General features: G+C 39.7%; 1 protein-coding gene across 5 annotated transcripts in view; it reads right to left on the bottom strand.

Annotated features, from left to right (window-relative positions):
• The window catches only part of CNKSR2 (connector enhancer of kinase suppressor of Ras 2), a 368,883-nt gene that overhangs the window by 289,731 nt on the left and 54,544 nt on the right, over nucleotides 1–24,608 (bottom strand). For all 5 annotated transcript variants that reach the window (XM_039540992.1, XM_039540999.1, XM_039540984.1 and 2 more), the window contains exon 2: nucleotides 18,103–18,266. In XM_039540992.1, coding sequence (XP_039396926.1) covers nucleotides 18,103–18,266 — 164 coding nt within the window. The remainder of the gene's footprint in view (nucleotides 1–18,102; nucleotides 18,267–24,608) is intronic.

The following is a 24,608-nucleotide window of genomic DNA, read 5'->3' as shown; positions in this document are numbered from 1 at the left end:
CTGAACTATTTCATATCAAAATGCCATTTTGTTTCAATTTTAATTTAATTTTAATAAAATGGTGAAATGCCTGAAAATGCCCAAAAGGGAAAAAAAACTGAAAAGGTTTAATTTCTGCTCAAATTGTTTTGTTTGACCTGAGACAAAAGTGTTTTGGTTATTTAGTTTCAGCTAGAAAAACTGAAAAAAATTCCGTTTCAGTTCAAACCAAACCATTTTTTTTTCTGAATGTTTTGGTTCAGCCCCGAAACCAAAATCTCACTCAGCTCTAGCTAAGACACATAAGGAAAAGGTTGAAGAACTGAACACCATCTCTTTCTTGTCTGATCATCTCTCCCAAATGCCTGGTTCAATTCACCACAAACAATGAAGGAAACAAATGAACAAAGAAGTTACACTGGACTAAGACCTGGCATGTGAAATTTCATACAGATCAGATTGGGTTTGGCAAAGTTAAAGGAAGGGAATCATGCTTATGCCAGTAAGTAGTATTCCTCAAACTACAGAGGGACTGGTATCTCCATAATAAACTTTTAATGTTGAGAAGTTATTTAAAATTATATTTTTAAACACACCCCCACACACCTTACAGTTCATTAGTGAAGATGCTGTCAAGAAGCTAAATGTGGTTATCAAATGTGTGTGTGAGTGCACATGGTAAGAGTTCTAAGTGCAGTCATAACAACAACGCTATACAGGGACTATCAACTCCATGATCTATCGGATTAAGCCTCTTTTATATAAATCAAAACAAAATGCCTTATAGCTACAAGCTTATATTCATGTTCTGTTCACCATCATAAATCATTTCCTTCACATTTCTCTTCCACTATACTATGTATCTCTGTTTAGGATTATTATAGCACAAATTCACTTGCATTTGTTCAGAAATTTAATCTCACACTGTTAATTTCTGCTCATTTTCCAAATTTATCTTATATATGTTGATACTTTCGATAAAAACCCAACTGAGGCAGAGATAACTAATTATACTCCAAAGATTCAAACAATGTCTTTTTCACCTCTTCTTCTAGAGTACTACATCTTTAATGCATCCCCATTTGCATGCTATTTTAGCACATGAGATATGTAAATGATCATGTCAATATCTAGAATAGGGTGACCAGACAGCAAGTGTGAAAAATCGGGACAGGGGGTGGGGGATAATAGGAGTCTATATAAGAAACAGACCCCAAAATCGGGACTCTCCCTATAAAATCGGGACATCTGGTCATCCTAATCTAGAAACTGGCAAAATCTAAGAGTAACAACAACAAAAAAAGATGAAGATGCAACCATAAACAAAAGTATCTTTGCTCTTGAGATTTTTGTTTAAACTAGTTACCAGATCTTTATAGCTATACTTAAAAAATGCAAATTACTTGTATGTTGTTGTGGGGGGAGGGAGGTGAGCAATGATGTGATTTCGGCAGCGTGGTCTAGTTGATGGGGCACTAGACTGAGAGCATGTATACTTTAGTTCTGGCTCTGCCACTGACCTGCTGAGACACTCTGGACAAGTCACTTCATCTCTCTTCCCCCCACATCCTCTCTGCCTGTCTTGTCTATTTAGGCTGTAAGCTATTTAAGACAGTTATGTGCTTGTACATTGCCTAACATGGCACTCCAACCAAGGTTTAGGCCTTGAATTCTACTATAAAGCAAATAATGAAACTAATAATAATAATATGCAATTTTGCTCAACTCTTCACTTTTACATCAAGGCATACAGGCTTAGAATACTATTCTTGATACACTTTTGCTTCATGTGAATCATGACAGATTTATATGAAAAAAAATACTTAGAAAAGTAATTACTATGAAAGCTTAGGGCCATAAGTTAAAGTTGCACATTATGACTATTTAAAGATTGTCTGTCTCTCTTTTGGATGTCTTCCCTCATTGGCACAGGTGGGGCAGGGGAAATAAGGATGGTAAAAACAACAAAACCTGTTGCTCTTATAGAGCCATCGCCTGCTCTCATTTAAAAAACAACAACAATCAGGAGCACAAGCTAGTGCCTGAAATCAATAAATTTTAGAACTATTTTATATTAGTAGTGGAGTCTATTTCAATGAAGTCTCTATGCAAAATAGAATACAGTTATAGCAAGGAATGGGAATATAGATATACCAAATTTCTGCCAGAATATCATTTTGCACAGCTGTGTTTATTAAAACGCCCTTAAGTAAAAAATACCTTTAAAACAGTGGCCAAACTAACAACCCTCCCCCATCACTGGGCTATATTAAAAAGAAAAGTTGTACATGTTAAGCTTGGAAAAACTTGCCCAAGTAATAATTCCCAAGTCTGATCATAATTTAAATTTGGAAATGCATCACCATCAACGTGGTTTTCTAAGCAAAACTATGCATTTATTTTCAAGCAATATAAAAAGATATAATTGCATGCTATGGAAAATATTATGGTTCCACAATCCAAAATAAAAACCAACCACTGAAGAATTACCAGAGATTAAACAAGTTCAGAAATCTCTTTTGACAACTGAAAGACATAAATGACTGAACTCCATTGCAACAGGAGTTACCCTACTCATATCACAACACTGCAGTAATGGCTCTAAAGGAGTCTTCTATAACAATCAGAAAATAAGAACCTGAGGAAACTAAACTAGAACAGAAATCTGTGAAGCTTAGCAGCAGGTGTTTGAGCTAAAGGTTGTGGGGTCCCTTAATAGAAATTTTACCTGCTAATTGCTTTTCTACATCTTCATATGACAGTTTGTGAGTGATGAATTGCAGCTCCTTCTCAAAATGACAAGCAGCAGCACCGATCACCATCAATTATTTCTATATTTTGTGGGATGGGGGGCCCAGCCTACTCATCCGAAGAAGTGGGCTGTAGCCCACGAAAGCTTATGCTCAAATAAATTTGTTAGTCTCTAAGGTGCCACAAGTACTCCTGTTCTTTTCATGAAATTAATGATTTTTAAAATCCTATGACCACAAAACTGACAAAAATGGATCTTGAATTTGGTAGGGCCCTAGCCATTTGATACCATAAGGGGGAAAGCTGAATGAAAACACTTTGGATTAGCTTGAACAAAGTTGCTTAACTATCAAAACAAAACAAAAAAGCCCACTTCAAAAACACAAACCTAAGAAAAACTAGTTGAATATTTGCTAATAGGCTAAAGGACTTCACACCACAGCATAGATAAAAAGAAAGTCTGGATGTTCCAAACTGGTAGCACAGATATAGTGTTAACCCTACCACAGCTGCTCTGTCAGCACACCAGTTTAGAGCTGCTGGGATCCAAGCTGCTGGGATCCAACCCTACCATAGCCTCTGTCAGCACACAAGTTTAGAGCTGCTGGGATCCATTTCTGCTTGAGGCAAAGGAAAAAATAGAAACAGAACTAGGACAGGAATATATAGAACCCCAATGATGGTGATTTATTGAGCTGCTGCTTCCCACCTGGAGAAGGCAGCAGCAGCACTAGGGTTGCCAGGCATCTGGTTTTCAGCTGGAACACCCGGTCGAAAAGGGACCCTGGCAGCTCCGGTGAGCACTGCTGACTGGGCCGCCAAAAGTTCAGTCAGTGGCGTAGTGTGACTAAGGCAGGCTCCCTGCCTGCCTTGGCTCCCTGCAACCCCCAGAAGCGGCCGGCATGTCCAGCTCCTAGGCACAGGGGTGGCCATGGGGGTTCCCCACGCTGCCCCTGCCCCGAGCGCCAGCTCCACAGCTCCCATTAGCCAGGAACCGCGGCCCCTCCACCTAGGATGTAAGCACCACCCAGCCAGAGCCCACATCCAAAACCTCCACCCAATCCTGAACCCCCTCCCACAGGTCAGAAACTTCTTCCACACCCTAACTCCCTCCCAGAGCCCACACCCCATATTCCCTCCCACACCCCAACTCCCTGCCCTGAGCCCCCCCCCACACCCTAAACCCCTCATTTCTGGCCCCACTCCAGAGCCCACATCCCCTACCAGAGCCCTCACCCCTTCCTGCACCCCTATCCCCTGCCGTAGCCTGGTGAAAGTGAGAGAGGGTGGGGGAGAGCAAGCAACGAAGGGAGGGAGAATGGAGTGAGCGGGGTGGTGTCTCCAGGAAGGGGCGGGGCCTCATGGCAGGTAGCAGGGAAGGGGTGTTTGGTTTTGTGTGATTAGAAAGTTGACAACCCTAAGCAGCAGCAGCCAAGTGAATAACAGAAGTAGAAGATTTTTTTTTTCCTCTGGAAAATATTTGTCATTACACCTAACATATTTTTAAAGACAAGGATAATTATGAATCTTTTAAAAATGCTTTTAGTTTAAATCATTAAGACAGCCTTTTGAAAATATAAATGCTAAAGTCTACAAGATAACTGCACTACATCTTAAATAATAAATTACATATTTAGGAATGTAACTTCTTGACTATGCCTGACATTTCTCGATGATATGAATAAAATTTACAAGGATGAAGTTATACATTTTCTTTCCTCTGAATTATTATTTTACCCATTCTCTGAATGAGGCAATGTCTTGTAAAAAACATTCTGTGTGATTGTATAATTAAAAACTGTATAATGATGCAAATGCACAGGGGGGCAAATTAAGGTTTCATGAAACCTTAATTCTGGCATTTTCCAACTTCAAAGTGCTTGACTTTGCAGCCCTAATAATGTTCTTTAAAAAATTATGTCAAAAGAAGACAAATAAAAACATTCCATCATGTGGAATATTGACACCACATGGTGCATCAGCAAGGTTTGAATATTTCGATGCGCAAACCTCTACCATTTGAAGTAACAGTAAATGGCAGCTGTAGTAGGCTGTTATCCTCTGTGTGGAGCAGACAACAGAGGAGAGATGAGATATATACTCTGCTACTGGGATTCAGTTATTTGCTGACAGCAGAGGAATGTGAAGACTCAGGATTTTTCAATTCCAGGTTCTGGAGGGGAGTATGTGCTCTAGTGGTTATAGATCCTTCTGCCCCTGTGCCCCTAGCCTCACTCCCCCTCTTCTTCTATCCAACCCCACACCATACCTCACCACCAACTCCTGCCCACTCTGCTCTGATTCACTCCCCAGCTCCTGTCCCCAACCTGTTCTAGCTTATGGAACCCTCTCTTCCCTTGTCCCCCACATCACATTTCTCACCTCTCTGCATTCCAGCACAGCTGCCTCCTCCTTTTTGACCTCACTGAATGGGTGCTAGACAGGGATAATTGAGAGCACAGAAAAGACAGTCTGCCTGCTCTCAGTGCCTGTGCCCTGAGCACCCAATCAGCAAGGAGAAGCAATTGCAGGAAAAGTCCTGGTCAGCCCCTGCAACACTAGGCTGCAGAGTGTTGCTTGCTGGAGATGGAGCATGCTCAATACAAACATTCTCTGGTGGAGAATTTAGCCACCAAACTGAACAAGTCTCTACTGAGCTTGTGCAAACTGAGATTTTCAGAGACTTAAAACTTGGCCAGGCACCAGGGCAACCACCTTGCCAAATTTCAAGTCTGCTGCAAAGCAAGGAGGTGTTTGATGAAACGGTTTTAAAATTTGTGTGTGCGTGTGTTTTAACGTAAGCAAACAATATTTTTCCCAAGCTTCGTTCTCAAAAATGGCTGAACCGTTTTAGCTGAAGCAAAAGCAAAAACAAAAAAAGCCTGAGGCAAACAGCCAGCATTGAAAAGTTCAGCCCAAACGGTTAGATATTAGCAAAGTTATAAACATATAAACAACTGAAAACAGGCTTTTATAATGGGACGTGTTGGGCATCCTTAACCACAGGCATTGCTACTAGCTCCATTGACAAAATATATTTTTCAGACCCTGTCACCTCTCCCAGGGTCTTTAAATGCCAACACAAAGTTTAAGAAGCGTATCATCCTTCCTTTGCATTGAAGCAGCATTGCCAAGCAGGTTAATCTACAGTGTTTAAATTATGCTGTTTTGTAAGTATATGGTGTGTGCTCCTCACACTTCATCTTCATAAATACAAAACAATTAGATGACTAGCTTTGTTTCAACAATTATTTATTCCAAATGACTTATTTAATTACTGAGAGATACAAGACGGTCCAATCTTTTATTGGACCAACGTCTGTTGATGGAAGAGACAAGCTTTGGAGCTTTACAGAGCTCTTCTGCAGGTAACCAGAGTGCCACAGAATGACACAGTTAAATACAAGGTGGAACAGATTGTTAAGCGTACACATGTTGCAAGAAACCACTTAAAATGAAGTGGGCAATTAACACCTCTTCAGTCTCAAGACAAAAAGGGGTAAGTAGGTTATAAATTGTTGTAATGAACCATAAAACCAGTCTCTGTTGAGACCATGATTTTTAATATCTAGCAGGAGTTCTGAATTTAAGTTTTCAGGCTTGTCTTTTGAAAGTGATGTACACGTTTCCTCTGAGGACAAGGACTAAGAGGTCAGATATGAAGCTATCACATTTTGAAAAGTATCTGCCCATAGGGCTAGATAATAAGACAGAAAATATCATATTGCCTCTATATAAATCCATGGTACACCCATATCTTGAATACTGCGTGCAGATGTGGTCACTCCATCTCAGAAAAAGATATATTGAAATTGGAAAAGGTTCAGAAAAGGGCAACAAAAATTATTAAGGGTATGGAATGGCTTCTGTATGAGGACAGATTAATAATACTGGGACTTTTCATCTTAGAAAAGAGATGACTAAGGGGGAATATGATTGAGGTCTATAAAATCATGACTGGTGTGAAGAAAGTAAATAAGGAAGTGTTATTTACTCCTCATAACATAAGAACTAGGGGTCACCAAATGAAATTAATAGACAAAAGGTTTAAAACAAACAATAGGAAGTATTTCTTCACAGTCAACGTATCAAACTCTTTGCCAGAGAATGTTGTGAAGGCCATGCCTATAACAAGGTTAAAAAAAGAACGAAATAAGTTCATGGAGGATCGATCCATCAATGGCTATTTGCCATGATGGGCAGGGATGGTGTCCCTAGCCTCTGTTTGCCAAAAGCTGGGAATGAGCAACAGTGAATGGATCACTTGATGATTACCTGTTCTATTCATTCCCTCTAGGACACCTGGCATTGGTACTGGAAGACAGGATACTGGGCTAGATGGTTTGACCCAGTATGGCCGTTCTTATGACTGATAGGATATTTTTGTCTTTCATCATTTTTTTGTTTGAGTTCATTCGAGAGCATGATCGCTTGGTTCCACCCACATAGCTATAGTTGGAGCATTTGATGCACTGCTTGAGGTACGCCACATGTTGTGATAGGCACATGCAGGACACATGGATCTTGAAAGGTGTGTTGTAGAGGGTTTTGATTATTGTAGTAGTGGAGATGCATCTGCAGGTTTTGCATCTCTTGTTTTGGTAGGGTCTGGTGCTGCTTTGAATTGGTGTGTCCTGGTGTGTGGGGAGCTTGGTTCTGATGATAAGCTTGGTGAGTTGGGGTGGGGTGGGAGGGGTAGTTTGAAGGCCAGAAGAGGGGGTTTGGGAAAGATTTCTTTCAGAAGGTGGTCCCAATCGAGCATGGGTTATAATTGTTTGATGATACTCCGTATGATACTCCTTATGCTTAGCAGTCTGTCCCAACTTGTAATGTAGCTGACACACTCTGGATGCCTTTTCCAGACCTGAAGAAGAGCACTGTGAAGCTTCAAAGCTTGTCTCTTCCACTAACAGAAGTTGGTCCAATAAACAATATTACTTTGCCCATCTCTTGTCTCTCCTCTCCTCGGACCAACACAGCTACAACAACACTTCTCTTATTACTAACATTTGCTATGAGATTTTGCTGACTGAAAAGCAAACTATGCCCAAGTGATTGCAATGTATATCAATACTATCCTGCTAAAGTGAGGGAAAGCAATTCTGCACAACTCCTTGGAGTTTGAGAGTCTCACATAAATGACGATATTGGTCCCAGCAATCCCATCTGTGCTTTTCAGATAGCGATTTCTGTACTATTGGGGCATCAGAAAGGCAAATTCTGCTTATGACACTGAAGATTATCACTAATAAAGCATGTATACAATTATTTTGTTAGTCCAATTTAATCAGAGTCCATAAAACAAAGCAGTAATTACCCTTATTTTTCTCTATGTTCTCTCAAATAGATCATTGTGATCCTAGTTAGCCAATTGCTCTCTTTCCACTATAATTTAGGATGTCAGAATACTATTGTACGGTAGTAAACATCACACCCAGATCTCAGACTGATATCTTAAAGGAAGCAGTAAAACCACTGGTATTGTCATGAATGTGACACCAGTTTAAAACTTGTTATTCCATAATTGACATCTTTAAACACCAATTCCTTTGAATGGGTGTGTACCTTTTTAAACTCTCATAAGCAGCCTCTAAAATTAAATAAATAAATAAAAATTCAGATCCACAACACAGACTGTAAACCCCTTAATTTCACATGGAGGGGGAGGCAGAGGCAGTTTGTGCACAGGCCTATTTCTCCACAGAAAGGGAAATCAGGTAACATCACAGTGCCATCCTCCTCCCTCCTACATGGGTTTGAGGTACATGTGTGGGGAAGGGATGGAGGCTGGATGGACCAGGAGAAAACTGAATAAGCAAAGGCAAAAGGGAATCATCATCCCCATCAAGTCCCTTCAAAGACTCCCCATAAAAGGTAATACAGCTTTAAGGTGTGTTATCTTTTCCCCAGATCCTCCTCTCAGGAGTCCTGGTGCCAGATGGGGCCATAAGGAGTTCCTAGTGACTGACATAACTCCAATGGCAGCACCAGACAAAAAGCCCATGCATGAACACAGCTCCTCCAACCAGATGCCTGGCCTCCCACAGCTCCCTGGGAATCCATCAAGTTTGGTTACAGTTTCCATGGCCTTATTCCCAGGGGAAGGAAGTCCAGAGAGAAATGTGTGCATGGGATATCTCTGCAAATGAACACCTCAGTGAGAGGATCCATCTCTTGATGCCCCTACCCATGGTTTCTCTGTTTTTGTCATTTTGTGGGAGGGGGAATCATTTAGCATTAACATAGTTTTCCCACAAGGTTCTAAGTGAACTGTTCAACTACACCTTAAAAAAGCAGTAAGAACCTTCAAAGTGACCTGTGTGGGCTATTGGAGATACTCTTTTATGTCCTCATTTTATTGATCAGTTATGGACTTTTGATTCTGTCGTTTAGTTCAGGCCAAAGATGGGAAAGAAACAGCTATATATGAATGCAACCGTAGCTTATAAAGGCCAATGATAAAAAGGATAAGTAATTTTACTTCTATGAACAAGAAGATATTGCCAATAAATTTTAACTTTAGTACATATGAACTTCCATTCCTAAATGGAATCTTCTCTCAGTAGCACCGGGCTAATTAAGTTTAATGTTCACCATTATTGACAAATGTAATTTTGAGATCTAACTAGTGATAAAGGCAGGGGAAAGGATTTCTGTCTAGGAAATGGTTTCAGAAGATGAGATTAAGAAAAAAAGTATATTCTTAAGAGGACTCACTCGAGGATAAAGTAGTTCTATTCTTCCATTCATTTGCACAGAAATGTTTCATGTTAATGATAACTAATTTCATAATGGGTGCACATCAATATTTTCTCTGGCAAATCACACTGCTGCCTTGTCTGCAGTAATCCTCAATCTTCACAATTTTGAATGCACCGAATATAACCAAGTTCTAGTATCAGCCATAGTAATTTAAGCAACTGACATTAAGTACGTTTCTAAGCATACCGTATCTGCTATCTGCCACTTTCCCTACCTACCTACGCAAGACTCAAAGTAAAAATATGTATTATTTCCTTCTTTTAGAGGGGGTTTCCTTTCCCCACCACCACATTCTCCATCAATAGATTGCACTTCAAGGATGGTTTCATTAGGTGACCGATCTTCAGGCCAGATCTTCAGCTAGTGTAAATCAGTGAAGCTATGCCAATTTTTACCATCCAAAGGTCTGACCCATAATTTTTAAAATGCTGTCAAGAAACAGCTTTCTAAATCCCAATCCACAGAACTCTTGAACATAAAAACATAAGAATGGCTATACCAGGTCAGACCAATGGTCCAGTGGCCAGTACCAGATGCTTCAGAGGGAATGAACAGGACAGGGCAATTATCAAGTGATCCATCCCCAGTCATCCACTTCCAGCTTCTGGCAGTCAGAGGTTTAGGGACATTCCGAGCACAGGGTTGCATCCCTGATCATTTTGGCTAATAGCCACTGAGGAACCCATCTGCCATGAATGTATCTAATTCTTTTTTGATTCCAGTTATACTTTTCACCTTTAAACCTTGTGCCTAATAATGTCTTTGAGTGACCCCTAATTCTTGTGTTATATCAAGATGCAAATAACCTTTCCTTATTCACTTTCTCCACACCATTCATGATTTTATAGAGCTCTATCATATCCCCCCCCTCACCATTTTTTGTAAGATGAACAGTCCTAGCCTTTTTAATCTCTCCTTATATGGAAGTTGTTCCATACCCCTAATTATTTTTGTTGTCCTTCTCTTTTCCTTTTTCCAATTCCCTTTTTATTATTTTTTTTAAGCTGAGATGACTAGAATTGCATGCAGTATTCAAGGTGTGGGCGTACCAGCATTGTGATGTTTTCTGTCTTATATGCTATCCTTTTCTACATGGCTCCTAAGATTCTGTTAGCTTTTTTGACAGCTGATGCCTATTCAATATATGTTTTCAGAGAACTATCCATGATGACACCAAGATCTCTTCCTTGAGTGGTAACAGCTCATTTAGACACCCATCATTTTGTATGTAGAGTTGCAATTATGTTTTCCAATGTACATTCTTTGCATTTATCAACACTAAATTTCATCTGTCATTTTATTGCCCAGTCACCCAAATTTTGAGAGACCTCTTTGTAATGCTTCACAGTCTGCTCTGGACTTAACTGTGTTGAGTAATTTTGTATCCTCTGCAAATTTATCCCTGTTTACTCCTTTTCCAGATCATTTATGAATATGTTGAACAGCACTGGTCCAAGTACAAATGCTTGGGGAATCCTGCTATTTAACTCTCCATTCACAAAGCTGACCATTTATTGCTATCCTTTGTTTCCTATCTTTTAACCAGTTACTGATCCATGAGAGAACCTTTCCTCTTATCTCATGACTGCTTAGTTTGCTTAAGAGCCTTTGGTGAGGGACCTTGTCAAAGGCTTTCTGAAAGTCCAAGTATACTATACCCACTGGATCATCCTTGTTGACACTCGCTAAGAATTCTAATAGATTGGTGAAGCATGATTTCCCTTTACATAAGCCAAGTTGACTCTTCCCCAACATGTTGTGTTCACGGATGTGTCTGATAATTCTGTTTTTTACTACAGTTTCAACCAATTTGTCTGGTACTGAAATTGGGCTTGCTGACTGGTAATTGCCAGGATTGCCTCTGGAGGCTTTTTAAAAATTCACATTACATTAGCTATCCTCCAGTCATCTGGTGCAGAGGCAGATTTAAGTTATAGGTTACATACCACACTTACTAGTTCTGCAATTTCATATTTGAGTTCCTTCAGAACTCCTGGGTGAAAACTATCTGATACTGGTGACTTTTTACTGTTTAATTTATCAATTTATTCCAAAACCTCCTCTACTGACACGTCAGTCTGGGATAGCTCCTCAGATTTGTCACCTAACAAGAATGGCTCAGGTGTGGAAACCTCCCTCACATCCGCTGCAGAAAAGACGAATGTAAAGATTTTATTTAGCTTCTCCAGAATGGCCTTGGTCTTCCCTGAGTGGTCCGTTAGCACCTCGATCATCCATTGGCGACAATGATTGTTTGGCAGGCTTCCTGCTTCTGATGTACTTAATTGTTTTGCTGTTAGTTTTCTTGTCTTTTGCTAGTTGCTCTTCAAATTCTTTTTTAGCCTGCCTAATTATACTTTACACTCGACTTGTCAGAGATTATTCTCCTTTCTATTTTCCTCAGTAGGATTTGACTTACAATTTTAAAGGATTATTTTTTGCCTCTAACCACCTCTTTTACTCTGTTGCTTAACCATGGTGACTTTTTTTTTCTTCCTCTTGCTGTTTTTTTTTATTTGGAGTATGCATTTAGTTTAAGCCTCTATTATGGTGTTTTTAAAAAAAGCTTCCATGCACCTTGCAGGCATTTCACTCTTGTGGCTGTTCTTTTTAAATTTCCAATTAACTACCGCTCTCATTTTTGTGTAGTTTCCCTTTTGGAAGTTAAATGCCACTGTGATGGGTTACTTTAGTATTCTTCCCCTCTCCCCCAGCATGTTAAATTTAAATTTAGTTACAGTGTGGATGCTATTACCAAATGTTTCCGCTATATTCACCTCACAGACCATATCCTGTGCTCCACTTAGGACTAAATCGAGAACTGCCTCTTCCCTTGTGGGTTCCAGGACTAGCTGCTCCAAGAAGCAGTCATTAATGGTGTCTAGAAATTTTATCTCTGCATCCTGTCCTGAGGTGGCATGTTCCCAGCCAGTATGGGGATAGTTTAAATCATCCATTACTACTGGGTTTTCTGTTTCTCTAGCCTCTCTAATCTCCCTGAGCATTTCAAAATCACTGAAACTATCCTGGGCAGGTACTCTGCAGTATATTCCTACTTCTATACTCTTATTATGAACATAAGAACGGCCATACTGGGTCAGACCAAAGGTACATCTAAGACCAGTATCCTGTCTTCCAACACCAATGCCAGATGCTCCAGAGGAAATGAACAGGTAATCATCAAGTGATCCATTCCCTGTCACTCATCCCCAGCTTCTGGGAAACAGAGGCTAGGGACACCATCCCTGCCCATTATGGCAAATAGCCATTGATGGGCCTATCCTTCATGAACTTATCTAGTTCTTTTTTTAACCTTGTTATAGTTTTGGCCTTCACAATATCCTCCAGATCTTGTGTTATGAGAAGGAGTAAATAACACTTTCTTATTTACTTTCTCACCAGTCATGATTTTATAGACCTATATCATATCCCCCTTTAATCGTCTCTTTTCCAAGCTGAAAAGTCCCAGTCTTATCACTCTCTCCTCAGATGGAAGCTGTTCCATGCCCTTATTCATTTTTGTTGCCCTCTTCTGAACCTTTTCCAATTCCAGTATATCTTTTTTGAGATGGGGTGACCACATCTGCACACAGTAATCAAGATGTGGGCATACCATGGATTTATATAGAGGCAATATGATATTTTCTTATTATCTATCCCTTTCTTAATGATTACAAACATTCTGTTTGCTTTTTTGACTGCTGCTGCACATTAAGTGGATGTTTTCAGAGAACTATCCACAATGACTCCAAGATCTCTTTCTTGAATTGTAACAGCTAATTTTGACCCCATCATTTTATATGTATAGTTCGGATTATGTTTTCCAATGTGCATTACTTTGCATTTATCAACATTGAATTTCATCTGCCATTTTGTCACCCAGTCACCCAGTTTTGAGAGATCCTTTTGTAGCCTTTTGCAGTCTGCCTGGGACTTAACTATCTTGAGTAGTTGTGAATGATCTGCAAATTTTGCCACCTCACTGTTTACCCCTTTTTCCAGATCATTTATGAATATGTTGAATAGGACTGGTCCCAGTACAGACCCCATGTGTGATACCAATATTTACCTCCCTCCATTCTGAAAACTGACATTTATTCCTATCCTTTGTTTCCTATCTTTTAACCAGTTACCAGTCCATGAGAGGATCTTCTCTTTCATCCTATGACAGCTTACTTTGCTTAAGAGCCTTTAGTGAGGGACCTTGTCAAAAGCTTTCTGAAAATCTAAGTACACTGTATCCACTAGATTCCCCTTGTCCACAGGCTTGTTGACCCCCTCAAAGAATTCTAGCAGATCAGTGAGGTATGATTTCCCTTTACAAAGAACATGTTGACTCTTCCCCAACGAATTATGTTATCTACAGTATGTGTCTGACAATTCTTCTCCTTACTATAGTTTCAACCAGTTTGCCCAGTACTGAAGTCAAGCTTACCAGCCTGTAATTGCCGGGATCATCTCTAGAGCCCTTTTTAAAAACAGGTGTCACATTAACTATCCTCCAGTCATTTGGTACAGAAGCTGATTTAAATGATAGGTTACAGACTACAGTTAGTTCTGCAATTTCACGTTCGAGTTCCTTCAGAACTCCTGGGTGAACACCACCATCTGGTCCTGGTGACTTAATACTGTTTAGTTTATCAATTTGTTTCCAAAATCTCCTCTAATGACACCTCAGTTTGGGACAGTTCCTCAGATTGGCTCAGGTTTGGGAATCTCCCTTATATCTTCAGCTGTGAAGACCAATGCAAGGAATTCATTTAATTTCTCCACAATGGCATTCAAGCATGGAATTTCTATCCATAAAAATTCAATGGTACAATCAGATTAATTTAAGATTTTACTATATTTGACTATGTTTTCTGTCACATATACTGCCACTTTCCCACCAGCATAACCTTCTCTGTCATTTCTACATATTTTGTACTGTGGGATTACCATGTCCCATTATCCTCTGTTCCTGTCCACTTTTCTCCAGCCCTTAGTTTTAAAACTCCTCTTTAATTTTACACACCTGCAATGTGGCTCTGCATTTGGGTTTAGGTGGTGCCCATCCTTCTTATATAGGCTCCTCTTTTCCCAAAATGTGCCTCAGTTCCTAATAAACCTAAATTCTTCTGCTGAACACCATCATCACATCAAGGCATTGAGAGCCTGAATTTCTGCCTAACTGGCCCCGCACATGGAACTGGAAGCCCTTCAGAGAATGCTACAAAGGAGGTCATGGACTTTAATTTCTTATCTAACAGCCTAAATTTGGCCTCCAGGACCTCTCTCCTATCTTTCAGTACGTCATTGGTACCTACGTGTACCATGACCACCAGCTCCTTCCCAGCACTGCACATAAATCTATTCAGATGTCTCAGTGGGGAAGGTCTTGGTGGATATTAGGAAACATTATTTCACTAGGAGGGTGGTGAAGCCTGGAATGGGTTACCTAGGAAGGTAGTGGAATCTCAACCCTTAGAGGATTTTAAGGCCCAGCTTGACAAAACCCTGGCTGGGGTGATTTAGCTGGTGTTGTTCCTGCTTTGACTAGGTGACCTCCTGAGGTCTCTTCCAATCCTAATCTTCTATGATTCTAAGAGGTTAGCAACCTTCACACCCAGCAGGCAATTCACCATGCAGTTCTCCCAGCCATCAAAAACCCAACTATCTACGTTTCTGATAATCAAATCCTAACAGGGATCTCCTTCCTTGGAAGGATATCCTCAGTGCAAGAGGATACCATGACATCATCTAGAAGGGGGGCCTCAATTATGAGATTGTTTCCCTCCCACCTTGATGTTCTCTTTCCCCAAGACTTTCATCTTCCTCTACAGCAAAGAGACTAACAGACTGGGGGTGGAACTGCTCTACTGTGTCCCTGAAAGTCTCATCTGTGTACCTCTCTATCTCCCTTAACTCTTCTAGTTCAGCCACTCTGGTCTCAAGAGCCTGTACTTGGTCTCAGGGGGCCTTGAGTTGCTGGCACTGAATTCACATATATGCCACCTGCACACAAGGCAGGTAATCATACATGCTGCAATCAATGCAATAAACTGGATAGCCCCCACTGTGCTATCTATCTGGATTTACAAAAAAAAGTTGTTTCAGACTTCGCAGAAGAAATTAAAAGAATGGGGGGAAGAAGGGGAGAAGAGAGGAAATCCTTCCCTGGTGATTAATCTGGTTATCTAGTTTTTTGTACCACACTCATCACCATGGTTTCTTAATACTTCACACACTTAAGTGAACTCCAGAATATCTCTAGGGAGTTTGAGTTTAAACACGATTGTGGTGGTGTTACTAAAGGAAAATTAATCAAAGTAGTGAGTTTTTCATTACGTTTTCATTACACTGAGGTCATTCCACTGTCCTTCAGACATGAGCTCCACAATCAAGAATCAGATTTAGAGGAAGGTGCGTCTCCTGCACATAAAGAACTTCGCACAGTTCCAGTGAAATGCAGCTGTCATGGGAGATAATGAGTGAGGCGGTTCCTCAGTTAATTTAGGTCAATCCCTTGAAGGTGAATGGAAGAGAAGGACCAAAACCTTCAATGCGATCAGGTGGTATTTAACCAGCCAATAAAGAAGGAAGAGGAGACCTGGGTGAACTGGCACATAAGTAACTGTCCAAATTGTGTCTTGTGCTCTGGTTTTGGATTGTTTTTCCTTTTTTGCATTAGCAACACTGGTGTTGATAACCAGTTGGCACAAGTGAGGCCCTATTCTGAGGAACTCAATCAAAAATCTAAACAAAGTGATTAAGTGTAAGTATTGTTTCTATTGTAGTTGTGTGATTTGAGTCTGAAAAATGTAAATGGTTATATCGACCAATTTTCTAGTTTGTGCTAGCCAAATCATAACTCAATAGTATTTTTGTTGTCTTATATCTTTATACTCTTAGCTACTACTGTTACGAATATTTAAGAAACTCAGTAAAACTAAATTCAACTTGAATCCTTTTCTTTAGTTAAGCAATTGAAATTAAATGAACCCTAGGAAAGGTGGGTACAGGTAATCAATTAAGCACTTGCTTAAATAAGGTTAGTATACCCTATCTTTCTTACATACCTATATATAAGATTGATCACCGATGTCTAGACAATAGCACAAACTAAGCATGATGCTTAATCTTCACTACAAATTCCTCATATTTTGTGCATGTAATCCAACTCAATTATATTATTTTATGTGTGTGGTAACTATAAATATATGGTGCACCTATTTCTCAAAAAATAAATGATGGTAACTGGGCATGAGGAAACAAGCATATACCAGCTATAACAAACAATGCTTGCTCAGTGTAGCCATCTGTCTGGTGCACACTATTGTGCAGCCACTCCAGACACACTAATTTCGAGTTTGTTTCTTCTGAGTTAATTAAAATTTGTTTTCTTTATATTTTCATTGCACTTTATACTTTAGCAAGTAACCTACTTTACATCCCTCTGCACATCTGCAGCAGTTCTCAGAAGATTCCCATGTGTGTGTGTGTCTCTCTCTCTACATATATATATATACACACACACATATATGTGTACACACACACAAATTTTTAAATATGTTCAGACCCCAGGACTAGATTCTCCTATTGCACTGAAGCTCTGTGTGTCATTGCCAACAGTGGTACAACTGTACAGAATGTTACTAGGGGAAAGTGTGTTCCAAACCCAACCTCTATCTTATTTCTTGTATTATTGTATTTCCCTCTTCTTTTTAATTTGAGTCCCGTGCCCACTCCAAACTCCCACCGAAGACATGACAATATGACCTACAGACTTGTCACATGGAAAAACAACTTTGGCAGATACACGGGACTACAAAGCTTGCTGAAGAGCACTTGAACCTTTCATCTTGGATTCGCTCCACTGGGATTAGGCTTCCCTACAGATGCTTCCAAAGCCCTGAAAGCTAGCTCATATTAAAAACCCCAGTAATTTGGAAAAATTAAGAACATTTTAGTGGAATCACACACTATCTTCTCATTTTATAATCCCATGCCCAGTAGTAGCACCTATCCCACAGCTGAGAATACAGACAACCTTCTTAGTGAGTGTTATACCATTCATGTCTGTAACCAGATGCCAGGAAGCGTACATATTATTTACACATTAGATAATTATTTCAACAGTTAATCCTTTTTACTGTAAAATAAAAGAAGCTATGTTTTAACAAACTGGAATAATCATCCAACATGTAATTTATAATACTCTAAGGGCGTGCATGAAAGGGACACTGGAAACTGACTTGATTAATATCAAGACCTATTGTTTTTAAAGGGCAACCAGAATCCAATTATTGCACTCTCATACAACAATTTCACATTTCAATTTGAATAGAAACTAGTCTTTGAGAAGGGGAGTTGATCTAGGATGGGCTGATTTTTTCCTAAGGCTGATGTGCAAGCCTCTCAGTTAGCCTCAAATCTGTGACATCAGTTTATTAAATTAAAAGCCTCTTTCTAATCAGCAGCTCAGCAGGATGGCATGCACTACTTCGTATTTTACAATATATAAGCAATTTAGCATTTAATGTCAAGAATTTGTTGAACTATTTAGCAGTTTCTCAAATAATATATATTTCCTGTTTATTTTTTCCCTCCCCGCTTTCCCAGGAAGTTTACCAATGCGCAGAGCAAGTCAACTGCTTCCAAGATAAGCTCCTGGTGGCCAATTCGGGTGACTCCCAGATCCTCCAGTTCTTGGTGAGTAATACGTAGTAGCTGGTCCCCACTAATCTTCTCTCTCTCAAAGTTCTTAATATACTGCTGCAGGCAATCATCAAGACCTACAAGAAGAGAGGGAAAGGGGAAAAAGTTAACAACATCCTGGACTCCACAAATAAAAAGTCAAACTAAAATGGACTAAATCAGCAAAAGCCCATGAAGGATAAGCAAAATGTTTAAGTATTAAAAAAAATAAATCAAAAGGATCTAATTCTATGCTGCACAGAGAGGAGACAAGGTGGTTTTATGCCACCTTTGCGTGCTCCAGAGTATGGGCTGCTCGTGGGGCAAAAACAGCAGCCCTGGTTCCTCCCCCTGGCCAGCTGCAGTGCGTTAATAGATGCCATATATTAATAGAACAGTGTTAATTTGAGTCTAGCTTACTACATATTTTTGCCTGCAACAAAAACCACCACATTACTTGACATAATTTGTTATAGTGGGTTTTGTGTGGGTGTGGGTGTGGGTGGGTGGACTGGTAGTCTTTGTTGGAGAGGCCCAGATCTGGCAGAATTTATAGGGAAGCTTGTGTAACCCACACACCTCCTGGGTGTGGTGTTCTGTCTCCTCTAGTGGCACTTAGAGATTAAGGAGTCTGCTCTACAGCCTTAGCTAAGGGTATGTGGCTTTTAGCTCATGCAGCGGAGGCTCATGCATTTATTCATAGATTCTAGGGCTGGAAGGGACCGCGAGAGGTCATCGAGTCCAGTCCCCTGCCCTCATGGCAGGACCAAATACTGTCTAGACCATCCCTGATAGACATTTATCTAACCTACTCTTAAATATCTCCAGATATTTAGCTCCAGAGAACCCAGGTTCAATCCCACCCGATCACTGGGGTCTGTTGGTGTTATGCTTGCAGAGCATGTGGCCACAATATGTCCATTGCTATTAGTCTCTGAATTGCATGAAGCCAATGAAGGACACTAGAATTTTATTAGGTAGTTATAAGGTGTCCTATAAGTTACTTATCATCTAGAAATTCACTATGTAAGACTTAATAAAACTCCTAGTTAAGTACATCATATATTTAGAGTTACCTGGAGCCATTTAGTAGCATTACTTAACAGAAAGCAATATCCATAACTAATCTGAAATGAACTACCTTTACTATAGAAACAAGGTGAGTGAGATAATATCTTTTATTGGACCAACTTCTGTTGGCGAGAGAGAGAAGCTTTCGAGCCTCACAGAGCTCTTCTTCAGGTCATACACCTCACCTTGTCTCTCAAATATCCTGGGAGCGACATGGCTACAACTACTGTGCATATCTTTACTATAGGTTTCAGAGTAGCAGCCGTGTTAGTCTGTATCCGCAAAAAGAACAGGAGTACTTGTGGCAGCTTAGACACTAACAAATTTATTTCAGCATGAGCTTTCGTGAGCTACAGCTCACTTCTTCGGATGCACAGAATGGAACACACAGACAGGAGCTATTTATACAGAGAACATGAAAAGGTGGAAGTATGCATACCAACAGGAAGAGTCTAATCAAATGATTGCCTGTTCTTTTTATCTTTACTATAGACATTTTAACAAACAAACAAAAAAATCACAAGTAGTAACAGGAGTTTCCGCCATTCTCATCTTGATATAAAGGTAATAAGCAATCTGCTCTTTAAAAATTATTACCTTATTTGGGAACGAAAGACAACACTTTTACTGAATAATCAGAAAGCCTAAAAATTTAGGTAAGGCAGTATGTGAGTGCAAGAGCCCATATGTCTGCTGAATAGGAACTTGACAGGAGTCCCAGGTTGTGCAGAAAATTCTATGGGGTTTTGTTTTCATTTTATATGATTTTTTTCTCTTTGAGAACAACTAAAACACCACACACACAGCCATAATCTCTTCATGCATCTTAAATCCTTATACTTCAAACTACAAAAACAAACCATACATAATCATACACCTCTACCCTGATATAACGCTGTCCTCGGGAGCCAAAAAATCTTACCACATTACAGGTGAAACCGCGTTGTATCGAACTTGCTTTGATCTGCTGGAGCATGCAGCCCCGCCCCCACCCCGGAGCGCTGCTTTACCGCGTTATATCCGAATTAGTGTTATATCAGGTTGCATTATATCGGGGTAGAGGTGTACCATGTAAATAGGAAAACTTTATCTTCCCCTCTGATTTCTAGACAGCAAATCCCATTCACTTTCCCACATGAAAGTAGTCTGGGCCTGTTTGAGGTTCTGAGCACAACTAGGTGCAGATACATTTAATTACCTCAGCTTAGAGAGGCTTTCAAGTGGAGCTCTGAATGGTCCTGCCAGGATTCAGTCCGCAAACCTCTATGCCACTATGTGGCCTCCCCCAGCAGCACCACTGGGTCATAGCTGCAGGATCCTATCCCAGCCAAAGCAAGAAGTCTGCATCCCAGCACAAGTTACATTTACCTAGAATATGTTCTATACAGCTGGGAAGTTGCCAGTCCAGCCTGACAGATTCTTCTGTGGAGGACATCACATGGCTTATTTGTATTACAGTACGCTAGAAGCCACAACCAAGATTAAGTCCCCACTGTTCTAGACACTGTACAAACACACAGTTCAACTCCAGGCTACCCTACAGTTTAACTCAAACTGCTGATCCAAGTTGCCATGTCTTCACTGCTATTTTTTACCCAACTTAGCCAATGCAGGTTAGCTAACCTGATATAAGAACACGCTTTTCTCCTCCTCCCCAAGCAGTGTAAACAAACTCATAGAGGCACCACAACATCAACCTATCATTTTGTGCCCTCAGCACTCCTTCTCCCCTTCTAATTGAGTAGCTGTCCACTTACTGAAAGAGATACATACAGCAACATATTAAGAGGGAAAAAAAACATTTTTAACAACAAATGGTGTTCTCTGACTCATTTTACACTAAATACTCCTTCCACCTTCTAATTCTTGAATTTATAGCCTTGGCTCTTGGGAAGCTAAAAATGTCCCCCTCCTCTCCAGTAAAGGAAAAGGCAATAGTCTGGTGTTCAATAATGAGAGCTGATGTAATAAGTCCCTACCCTCTTATCTCTTGAATCAATTCAATTGGTTAAACTGGACTCACTGAGGACAAATGGTAGATCAAAACACTGCCTGGTTTGGTTGCCATCAATAGATAAAAGGGATGATTTAAATAAAGTAGAAACACTCCTGATCTGCCAAGCCAAAACAATATGGCCTGTCATTTTGGATGTGTTACCGCATTATCCAGTCCATTTGATATTTATTAATTAGTATTAAATTGTTGTTGTTGTTATTATTAAAAGGAAAAACAGGAATTGATGCTTTGGGTATCCAACCTTATTAAAGAAAAAATGTATAAAAAATGTAAGATTATAAACCAGGATATACACCCATGGCAGAGAGAGAGAGAGAGAGAGAGTGTTTTAAGAGAATCCTGCTTCTTTCACAGAATATAGACACTATTATAGTAGAATCCCTCTTTCTAGGCCAGAAGTGTCAATTCTATTTGTTCCCATCATTTGAGCGGGAGGTCCTCAGTTCACCCAAGTGCTGCCATATCCTTCCAGGACTCTCATTACCAGTTACATTCAGTAGAGAGACATGGGGAATAAAGTCCAGCACTGTTATATGATACATACGTAGCAGTACTTTCTCCCTGTCACTTCCCTTGTAAAAAAAGGGCCACCTTACATTCCTACATTCCAATTTGTGCAGGTGCTGCCTCCCTTTGATGTAAACCTTAAAGTACAACTAAAATTGAGAAAAGGATTGATCTGACTTTATTCAAAGATTACTGACTCACAAAAAGCATTTGTTCAGACCCACACATGCACCACTCCCCCAAACATATGAAAATAGTTTTCTCTGAATTTTTCTGAATAATCCATATTCATATACTTTACCAGAAAGCTGTTAGAGGCCTTGTTAGGCTTTTGAAATTTGAGAATCTCATTTTCCAAGTTATTTCACATCTGAAATCTCTCATATAATGCCATATGTATTTTTTTGAAAGGAACTAAATATAGTACTTCAAATTGTTGGCAGAACATTTTTTTCCTGACGATATTACATGAATTATATAGCTAAAAAATGTGTTAAAACAGACTGCAGACATTTGATGTCTTTTCATAGTAGGCCAAAAAAAAAAAAAAAGGCCAGGAAGTACTTTTGATATTTCTTCGTTTAACAATTCCCACATTGCTTACGTAGACTGTGTGGGAATGATCAAATGAAACATTGATGTAAATCAGAAAAACTAGTTTCATATCACTACCAGCTAATAATACAAATTAAGAATGAGTCATTATAGAGCCACTCAATAAACATATAGTATATGTCAGTTCTAAAGAAAACTGCATTCAAATAGCCTTTTATTTTTATTTTGCTTCTTGTATATTTTTAATTGTCACTCAGGTATAAAAGAGACTTGTGCAGACAGTCTGTAGAGAGAGAGAAATGCAGGCAACTGCCTGCCTCACCAAGTTCATAAAACCAAGAAAGAGCAAAGCCATAATTAAAATGTAGACTACAGGACATTTTGAGAATAGTTTGCCATAGTAATGAATGAGCTGCATTTCTTCCTATTATCCCAAATTAGAACATTCTTTCTAAGTCGCTTATTTTTGTCATTCTATTTCTTACTTAAAGAGCAACCGAAAACTAGAGCCAGATTTAGGTGCAAGCGACTGCCTGGGGTGACTGGGATTGGGGGGCACCAGGCTCAGGGTGCTGTTTTTGTTGTTAGTGGCAAAAGGGAAAATAGAATGTTTGAAGTAAAATGTTTCAGGTATTCCATATGTGGATTCATTATTCATTAACCTCCTAGAATGTTCTGGATCTTTGTAGAATCTCATGGAGCCTTCCAGACTTTCTGAGAACTACATTTTCCTTGAACCTCCTAGAATGTTGTCAGCCATGCCCTTGTGGGTGTATAAGGGGCAGGGTGTCACCAGTCAGTCAGTGAGATATAAGAACAAAGTGAAGTAAGAGCCCAGTTGTGGTACTGTAAACCTTGTTTTATTATGTAATTGTGGAAGTGTACTTGTGTTTTAAGACTTGAAGAGTGTAAGTAGCAACTAATAAAGGACATATTTAATGAAACTCCGGAGACATCTGTCGAAGCCCTATCTACGCAACAATATAAAAGAAATACTGTTACTTCTTTTGCCATACTTAACAATGTTTGATGACTTTCTAGGACTGCGGAACATAGACTTTTCTCTCCCTAATACTGTCTGTTTTCTCCTGTAGAAAATAAAAGATGCCCCAAAGAAGCTTTCAGGAGCTCAATATAGGAAACAAAAATATCTGAAATGAACAACATAGACTGGGCTTTAGACAGTAGCGATCGTCCCACTGCAGAAGAAATTGAGGAGTGAAGCATAAATGAAGGAAGTCCTATTACTAAGGAATTAGCAGATTTACCTGACGATAAGGAATGGAAAAGTGAGGAAAGTGATGGAGAATCATCCAATTTTCCTGGCAGTATAAAGGAGAGTGATGATAAAGAAGACTGTAGCTAACATGAAAAGTTGAGCAATAACAAAGAAAAATCTAGCTTACATGAAAAGAAGAGAAATAAAGAAGAATCAGTCTCGCATGATGACAGAAACAGCAGTGAGAAAAATTGCACACCACAAATCGATACATCAGATACTGCTTTATGGCCAGAGATCTTAAACTCTGCTGATACTGATCATACAATTTTGAATGGGCCAGGCAAAATTAAGGATATGATGCCAGTAAATGAGCAGAAGAGACACATCTCAGTTACACTGCGAAAGAGTGTTCAAGAATGGTGAGAAACTGAATCGGCGTTGGCTAGTTTACTTGAAATCAACTGACAAAGTGGTCTGTTCTTGTTGCAAAATATTTGAAGAGAATGCCGAATTGTTGCTTGCACTTTCTGGGTACAATCATTGGCATTACTGAACTGCTGCTTTGAAGCAAGATGAAAAGTCTCCTGGCCATTTTATGGCCTACTCCAAATGGATGGAGGTCGAGTCCAGGCTCAAGCTGAGTACATGCGTAGATGCAGAAAATTAGCACATTATTAATGTGGAAACCCAGCACTGGAGAAATATGCTCGAGTGTCTGATCTCAATTACCCTCTTCCTTGCAAAGAATAATTTGGTTTTCCGGGGCTCTTTGGATAAGTTGTTCACTGAACATAATGGTAATTTCCTCAGTTTGGCAGAGCTCCTTGGGAAATACAATGATGTCATGCATAAGCACCTACGTCAAATAGTTCATAAAGAAGCTATGGACCGTTACTGCAGCAAAACAATTCAAAACAAACTGAATGAGTTTATGGCTTGATAACATATTGATGCGGCTCGGCAACTCCAAGTACTACGCCGTAATAACAGACTGCACTCCCGACATTAGTCACAGTGAAAAGATGTCATTTACAGTGTAATTTGTTGATGAAGAGGATGGCTGTATCC

The sequence above is a fragment of the Mauremys reevesii genome, linkage group 1 (genome assembly GCF_016161935.1).
Source record: "Mauremys reevesii isolate NIE-2019 linkage group 1, ASM1616193v1, whole genome shotgun sequence".
Classification (NCBI taxonomy): domain Eukaryota; kingdom Metazoa; phylum Chordata; order Testudines; family Geoemydidae; genus Mauremys; species Mauremys reevesii.
This window is presented reverse-complemented; position numbering and strand designations above follow the sequence as displayed.